At 52.7% G+C, this 8,558-nt stretch overlaps 1 protein-coding gene across 1 annotated transcript; it reads right to left on the bottom strand.

Annotated features, from left to right (window-relative positions):
• Positions 1-924: 924 nt before the first annotated feature.
• Positions 925-5,240, bottom strand: LOC138809277 (frizzled-7). Its single transcript, XM_069995835.1, has one exon. It carries the CDS (start codon positions 4,845-4,847, stop codon positions 3,123-3,125), a length of 1,725 nt encoding a protein of 574 aa, XP_069851936.1. The 5' UTR covers positions 4,848-5,240; the 3' UTR covers positions 925-3,122.
• Positions 5,241-8,558: the final 3,318 nt, after the last annotated feature.

The raw sequence follows: 8,558 nt of genomic DNA, 5'->3' as shown, positions 1-8,558 counted from the left end.
GGCTTTCCCTACAGTTAGGACACCCAAGTATTAACTATTTAGATAAGGTGCATTAGGAGGTATCTCCCTAGCTTCCAAGCTCACTAAATTTCTCTCTCCCCCATTCCTCCTGGGGCTTAAACTCAAGGCCTGCTGGCCTTCCCTGGACTTCTTTTGCTCGTGTTCTTGTACTTGAGCCACAGCTGTTGATTGGAGACACAAATTTCACTGCCTGGGTTGGCTTTGAACCTTGAGCCTGAGATCTCAGCCTCCTGAGTAACTAGGATTATAGGCAACAGGCCACCAGTGCTCAGCATCTGAATTATTCCCAAGGGTGTGGGGATCTCTAGATAAACAGCACAGCATAGTCACAAAGTATCTTTTAGCTCTTGCATAGTCACAAAGTATCTTTTAGCTCTTCATTCAGTTATGGTCTTCCTCTAAGGGTAGTAAGCATAGAACATAGGGCTGCTCTGAGGAAATGTGTGTTCTGTACCTCTAGTAGGTTGTCCAAAGCTTGATGAGAAAAGGCTTAGGGTATATGGGGTGACTGTGAAGAGAAGCAGGAAGCAGCCACAAAATTCCAAGAGAGTCAAGACCTGAATAACATCATCTTTGGGGGACACACCCAATGGTGTCGGTCAGATGTTTTTTTTTTTCCCCAGTCCTGGGGCTTGAACTCAGGGCCTAGGCACTGTCCCTGAGCTTCCTTTGCTCAAGGCTAGCACTCTACCATTTGAGCCACAGCACCACTTCTGGTGGCTTTTTCTGTTCATGTGGTACTGAGGAATTGGACCCAGGTTCATGTATGCTAGGCAAGCACTCTACCACTAAGCCATATTCCCAGCCCCTCAGATGCTTTTATAATAAAGTTTTGGGTTCCCCCCTCCCCCCGTTAGTGGCACAGGAATATTAAAGCAAATAAATATTCCTTTTGTGTTTTTAAAAAAATTTATTTGTGATCTGTACATGTGATAAAGTGGGGGCTTCATTGTAGACTTTTAAAGGCAAAACAAACCAAAAAATCCAAAGTAAAAATGTATAAATACAATATATATTTTCTTACAAAAACGGGAGATTTACAAAATATACATACTGCACTTGTCTGTATTTTACAAATTTCACATGCACTTAAAAGAGATACAACACAAAAGATGCCAAAACCTGTGTGGTGGCATTTAAAAAGAAAACAACCAAAACCACAACTGACAGGTGAGTCAGTTTTGAAGGTTTAAAAAATACAAGTCAACTTTGAAATCTCATGTAAGAGCAGCTCTCCTCAACCAAATGTTACATATATTAAGTAACTTGTACTCCAGACAGTACCTGCTGCAGTTCCCGCTGACCAGCCCTTCAAAGCTGCTCTAAGAATCAGCGTGGCAAGATTGGAGGGCAGTGTCAAAGCCAAGTGACGGTCAGCTCCCACGATCCTCTGCTCAGTTTTACATCATTAAGCAAAAGAACCAGAGTTCTAGTATAAGGGGAAAAAAGTACATGATTTAAGATTAATAAATTTAAGTCTTCCAGCACATTTCAAAGAACTCCAGGATCACTTTGAAGTTTACCTTTTTTTAATGACTTTCTTTAAAAAATGGGGCCCATGGTTCAAACTTTCTGCTTCATTTACTATCATTTCTGCAGTGTGCAGATCACCTCCCCACCCAAGCAGAGACAGGGTCAATATACACATGTTTTTACAAGACATATGGAACTAGAAAAATAAAATAAAATGGTTGTTTACCTTTTAACTTTAAAATTTTTAACTATAAAAATTTTGAATTTACCTTTAAATTTTTAACTTTCTTTTATGAATCCGTTGAGGGCATTATGCTTTTGTCTTTTACCTTGAAATATCCCAATTGGAGGGGGAAAATAGGATGAAGGCTAAATGTAAGCTTACAGCTAGGAAAAGAAAAAAGCGGGGGGAGGATTACCCTAAACACTTTAACAGACCCTGTTGGATCATATGTTCTGAATTAAACGTGCTTTAAACAAACAAAACCCCTTGCATTTCCTTTATCCAAGTCAGATCCGCGGGCTGAGAGGGTATGCAAGCACACTGCCCTTCACTTTTCCTTAAAAAGGAATGTTTATCTCAACCAAATTAACAACTAAAAGGAAACCTCAGATTTGTGCTGATTTACCTATAAAAGTTGCTGTCTTCACAGTTATGCCTTTCTACAGGGACACTTTTGTTTCCTCTTTTGTCTCTTATAACAAAGACAAGAGGGAAAACACATTCCTGTTTTGAAAAGCAACAAGTCATCACTTCTTTTCAAGGTATTGAACCAAATAAAATAAAATAAAATAAAACACCCTTCTTTCTGCAGGCTGCCTTCCCAACAAAACGAAAAAGTAGCCAAAACAGCTACTCTTCTTCTCCATGGCCTCATCTTGAAATGTGACCGTCACTTCTGCATCTTCACGTTAGGATTGTAGCAGGCAGGCAGGCAGGCAGGCCTCCCAGGACTTCCAAATGCTTATTTTCCAAGACTTGAAAGGAGTAGGGGAGGAAAAACAGGAGGGAGGGGGGTAGGGGAAGAGAGACGGTAATGTCTGACCCTGGAAATTAACCCATCTGGGCTCCAGTTTGGCCCTAGTGAAAAGAGATTATGGTTTGAACACTGCTTGACAAGGACACGGCAGGGGTCCCCCCTCTCCCCAACAAAGCCTCGGCTGCAGACTGAGCGGTACCTTTTCCGCAGGCCTTTCAGGAGCCAGGGCAGCCACTTTTGCCTTGCAGCGGGGGAGGACGGCTCGGCTCACAGCCCCAGCTCGGCCCAGAGCGGGAAGAACTCACAGCAGCTTCGGTTGCTCTCAGCCGACTCCACTGGCCCTAGCCAGCCCAAACCTTTCACAATGAACACCACCACCTCCTCCTCCTCCTCCTGCAAGTCTTTGCCAGAAGTCTTTTCATCCTTTCGACCCAGCCTCCCCTCCAAACCTCCCATCACTTCCAATCTCTTCTCATTTCCAGGTCAACTCTCAGTGGAGGGGGTGGGTTACGAAACCCAGCTTGCCCCCTGCCAGCTCCCCTCAAACCAGCACGTCGCTCCCTATAGTGAGTGCCTCTCCCCTACCCCCCCCAGCAAAGAAGTCGGGGTGTGTGTAGGGGGGGCGCAGGCTGGGAGAAGAGCCGCCGCTCATACCGCAGTCTCCCCTTTGCTACTGTGGCTGAGTCTGTGGTAGAAGCGGCGCCATGACTGCAGGGTCTTGCCGGACCAGATCCAGAAGCCGGTGGTGATGCCCACGATCATGGTCATCAGGTACTTGATCATGAAGACCGTGAAGTCGGGGCTCATGGGCGGGAAGTGGCCGGGCGGGCAGGGGACGGCGTAGCTCTTGCACGTCTGCAGGAGCCAGGTGCGCTCCCAGTGCTCGCGGAAGGCCTGCTCGTAGAAGTAGCAGGCCAGCACGATGGTGGCCGGCACGGTGTAGAGCACGCTGAAGACGCCGATGCGCACCATGAGCTTCTCCAGCTTCTCCGTCTTGGTGCCGTCGTGCTTCATGATGGTGCGGATGCGGAAGAGCGACACGAAGCCCGCCAGCAGGAAGGACGTGCCGATGAAGAGGTAGACGAACAGAGGCGCCAGCACGAAGCCCCGCAGCGCGTCCACGCTGGACAGGCCCACGTAGCACACCCCGCTGAGCAGGTCCCCGTCCACCTGGCCCATGGCCAGGATGGTGATAGTTTTGACGGCAGGCACGGCCCACGCGGCCAGGTGGAAGTACTGCGAGTTGGCCTCGATGGCCTCGTGGCCCCACTTCATGCCGGCCGCCAGGAACCAAGTGAGGGACAGGATGACCCACCAGATGGAGCTGGCCATGCCGAAGAAGTAGAGCACCATGAAGAGGATGGTGCAGCCCTCCTTCTTGGTGCCCTGCGCCACCGTGCGGTAGCCGTCGTCCGAGAAGCGCTCCACGCAGACGGCGCGGTCCTCCAGCAGGAAGCCCGCCACGTGCGCCACGGCCACCATGAAGTAGCAGCCCGACAGGAAGATGATGGGCCGCTCGGGGTAGCTGAAGCGCCGCATGTCCACCAGGTAGGTGAGCACGGTGAAGAGCGTCGAGGCGCAGCACAGCACCGACCACACGCCCACCCAGAGGCGGGCGAAGCGCCTCTCCTCCTCCTTAAAGTACATGAGGCCGTTAGCCCGGCCCGGCTCGCACGGGGCGCCGCAGTCGCGCTCGCCCAGGAAGCGGTAGCCCAGGTAGGGGGGCACCTTGAGCTGGCGGGGACACGAGAAGGGGAAGGCGTGCCGGCCTCTGCCATCGGAGGCCCCCGGCGGCAGCGCGGTGAAGGGCAGATCGGGCAGATAGGGCGCGGTAGGATAGGCGGTGGGATTGCCGCCCGCGCCCCCCGAGCCGTCCGACGTGTTCTGGCCCACGCAGATCTCGCCGGCGCCGTGCACCGGGAAGTTCTCGCAGCGCAGGCGCTCAGGCCACTGGAAGCCGAACTTGTTCATGAGCGCCTCGCAGCCCTGGCGGGCGCGTTCACATAACGAGCGGCACGGCGGGATGGCCTGATCCAGCACGGTGCACACGGGCGCGTACATGGAGCACAGGAAGAAGCGCAGCTCGGGAGAACACTGCACCTTCACCAGAGGGTAGAACTGGTGCACCTCGAGGCCCGCGTCCTCTTGGTTTGTGTGGCCCAGCAGGTTGGGCAGGATCGTCTGGTTGTAGGCGATGTCCGTGCACAGCGGGATGGAGATGGGCTGGCAGAAGCCATGGTCCGGCACCGAGATGCCCTTCTCGCCGTGGTACGGCTGCGCCCTGGTGCCCGCGGGCAGCGCGCCCAGCAGCGCCAGCACCAGGGCGCACAGGCCCAGGGGCGAGCGCGACGCCGCTACGCGGGAGCCCCGCATCGCCGGCCGCGGGAGCAGCGGCGTTCTCAGCTGGAGGAGCGAGACGAGGCGAGGGCGAGAGGCGTGGATGCAGGGAGGCGCCGCCGCGCCCGGCGCATGGGAGTCCTCCCGGCGCCGGGGCCGGGCCGTGGGCGGCGCGGAGCGGAGGGCGCTGCCGCTGGGGTGCCTGCGCCGCGGGGGCGAGGCTGCCAGCCGCGGGGGCGCCGCAGCCGCCTCCGCCGGGCCCTCGCGCTGCCGCCGGGGACCCAAACGCGTCGGCCAGGGACAGGGGCTCCGGGAGGGGCGGGAGGCGCCTTCCCGTCTCCGGCGAGACGTAACGGTGAGGCTTTCTCTGCGGCGAGGATCAACAAGCGTCTCCGGTTACCCTGCAAAGTTTGTCCAAGTCTCTCGACCCCCCAGCGCACAGCAATGCGCACGCCCCCCGCACCCAGTCCGGCCCCCTCCGGGCGGGAGCCCCGCGCCGCCGACTGCGCGACCCCGCCGCTGCCTCCGCGGTGCTGTTCCGTCTCGTTGCCCCGAGGCTCCGCCGGCCGCCGCCTCCCTCCTTCGCCGCCTCCTCCACACCCCCTCGCCTCCTTCGGCCCCAGAGGTCGGCCCCAAGTTTCAGTCGAGTGGCTGAGTCCGATCGGTGCCCGGGAGCCAGGAACTGGGCGAGCTCTTTTTTGGAAATCCGGTTATGCGGCGTCTCAATCTGCGAGGCCCTTTTGCGCCCGAGGCCTGAACCCGGCCTCTCCAACCCAGCGCAACCCCGGTCGGCGACTCCCGCCGCCGGCCGCCGCCGCCGCCGCCGCCGCCGCCGCCCGCCGGGAACGAGTGCAGAGTAACGCCTGGGAGACGTGCTAGTGGCCAGGAGAAGCGTCGGGCTCACAGGGTTCCGGGCCGCCCCGCCCCCTCCCCTCCCCCCATTCACAAACCACTCGGGGGCGGGCCCCGAGACCCCGGGAGGCCCAATGGGGGCCTTTGTTTTCTCTGTGGCCGTCTCCCTATTGGGTAGAGGTCGGAAGGGGTTGGCGAGGGAACGGGGCGGGATGGGGGGGCGGGGAGGCGATGTCTGCTGCGCTCTGGGCGGATTCCTGAGGGGAGGGGCAGAGGACAGGGAGGGAAAAGTTGGGAAAAACTTTTACCCTGAATTTGCTCGGGAGAGAAAAACGCACCAGAAAGGGAATTGGTTTGAAAGATTTGCTCCTCTTCCGGGCACACTAAAGTACACATTCCTGAACAGAAGAGCGCATTTGCCAAAGCCTTTTGCGAAGAGAAGCTGAGAATAGAGCAGCGCCTCCGCGGAGAGACGTGACCCAGAGAGAGACACGTTAGCCGTGCCTGGCCCGGCGTGTGTGTGTGTGTGTGTGTGTGTGTGTGTGTGTGTGTGTGTGTGCGTGTGTGTGTGTGTGTGTGCGCGTGTATGTGGCAGGGGAAGGGTTGCTTAGCTGGACTCTTAACTATAGGTTTGAGTAACCAGGAGAAAGGAGTGCGACTTGCAAATCGTTTTTCTTTCCCCAGACTCCTGCAGAACACGTGGGGCCGCACTCGCGTCTCGCTCCCCTCCCCCAGTTGTAAAAAGGAGGAAGGGCCGCCTCGGAGGAGTAACCGGAGTCGGCGGGAGGAGGTGCAGCCCCTCGGCGGAGAGGGCCTGCGGCTGGGGTGTCCCGATCGCCGACCCAGCCACCCCGCCCGCGCGCCCGGTCCGGGGTCGAGCGAGCGAGCTGTCGTGGCTTTAGTGAGCTTTCAGCTCTGACTGCGCTGGGCGAGTGGGTAGAGAAGTAACCTGAGACCAGTGCCCAGGAACTCTGCGTACGATTTGCTGGGCGTCTTCGGTTGCCCTGCTTTCCTTCCTCGTGTTGGATTGTGAAGTGGCCTTTGCAGAGCACATCTCTCTTGCACAAGTCATCATTTGATCCTTCCTTTGGAGTCTTTGTAGAAAAGTTTTTGTTTTTTTTTTTTAACGCGTATTAGCAACCGAGGCATTTGTTCATTAAAGGTCTTCCAAAACACAGAGGGGTTATTTTGTTTTCTTTATTTCAGAATAGAGTTTTCTATCGGAAAACGTTCTTTTGCAGCAGGCAGACGTTCTTTTGTTCTCCGTTAAACCTTCTGTAGCCTGCTGCAGACACTGGGCGCCCGCCCGCGCGCGCGCGCTCTCGGGTTACTCCTGACCGGTCCAAAGTTACCGACCGGCCCCTCCAAAGTCCTCCCGGGTCAACCGGGAGCATCAAAAATTCCTGTGCAGGATGGGGACATGTTGAAAAAGAAAAGGAAACAAAATCAGCCCCCCCCACACACACAGAATTTTTGTTTTATTTAAAAAGGATTTAGTTCAGGTGCCGTGGGCTGAGGGACTTCCGACCAAGTTGTTTGCTGGCTGAAGTTGCTGCCTCTGACGAGCTTCTTCAGCTAGAACAAACAAACAAACAAAAACCCAATTTTAAAATCTAAGACAGCGAATTGGATTCCCTTCCTAACAGTGTTGGGCTTTTGCTGTTTTTCTCTCTGTTACTGAAGTTTCCTTCCACTTCACAATTCTTTGTCATTGCCATTCCTGTGAATGGGTCTAAAGGTTTTAGTCCTTTGGACGCAGGTAGGGTGTTAGACTGCTCACATCCTGCATCCGGCCTCAACAGGAGTCATGTTATTTTTTTTATCCATCTGTTATTTTTTTTCCTTCTAAGCATCGTTTTCCCTTTCACACTGGATCTTTCCCCCCTCACTCTGGTCTCTGCCTCAAGGTAATAAAAGATCAGTGATACAGTGTTTTCTTTTACAATGTTATATTCTTCTCTTGTAATTTTTCAAGCTCTCCTCTTTTTTCCTAAATTATTATTCTATTGCTTACTATAGTGTTGTGTTGAAAGATGTTTAAAAGCATTGCTGCCACTTTGCTTTGTTATTTAAAGTGTGTGTGAGGGGGTTAGATTCCTTTATTCACACCATGAGGTTCGGGATATTCTTTTCTAAATCAAAATTTCATGCTTATTCATCAGGCCACTGATCTAGGTCATCTTTGCTTATTGAGGGAGGAATACCAAGCACTGTAATTAAATAAATAAAATGAAAACTGATAAGATAAAGCACTGTTTCAATACAACTAACACCAGTTAGTTGGAGTCTCTGATCCTCATTTTATAGCCTGAAGACAGTTCAGATGTTAGGTGATAAGGACAATAATGTTATTTTGGGGGGACAAACTAAGGCAAAATAACAAATTTCAAATTTTAAAAATGAAGCTATGCATCTGAGACAGGAAACCCACTGATAGAAAATGTCACAGATGTGAGTCCTTTTTGCTCCCTTACATCATACCAGTACAAAGTAGCAGAGAAGCAAAGGTAGATGTTTTTTCCTCTTAGCTCACTCAATCATCTTTTTAAAAGATTAGTCTAGAGTTAGGGATACAGGTCAGTGGTACAAAATTGCCTAGCACCTCCACTTCCAGCACCACAAGCAAACAAACAAAAAAAGTCCTCAAACCAAAAAAGCACAAATTTGTTCTTTGTGAGACAGTGTTGTAATTTTCCATGCCCTGCCTGACATAGAATGCTATGATTTTAAGGAACTAATAAAAGAAGTAGGTAAGAAAAAGTTAAGTGCACATGTAAAGAGCTAAGCAATCTGTTCTTTAGCCCTTAAGATGAGTATAGCAACATTGAGTTACACTGTCAAGGATGAATTTTCTTTCCAAGCAATACCTTCCACACCCAATTCCCAAAGCCATTT

The sequence above is a fragment of the Dipodomys merriami genome, unplaced genomic scaffold, assembly GCF_024711535.1.
Source record: "Dipodomys merriami isolate MVZ:Mamm:240054 unplaced genomic scaffold, mDipMer1.0.p SCAF_49, whole genome shotgun sequence".
Lineage (NCBI taxonomy): Eukaryota > Metazoa > Chordata > Mammalia > Rodentia > Heteromyidae > Dipodomys > Dipodomys merriami.
Note: the sequence above shows the minus strand (reverse complement) of the source record. Positions and strands in the feature narration are given on the sequence as shown.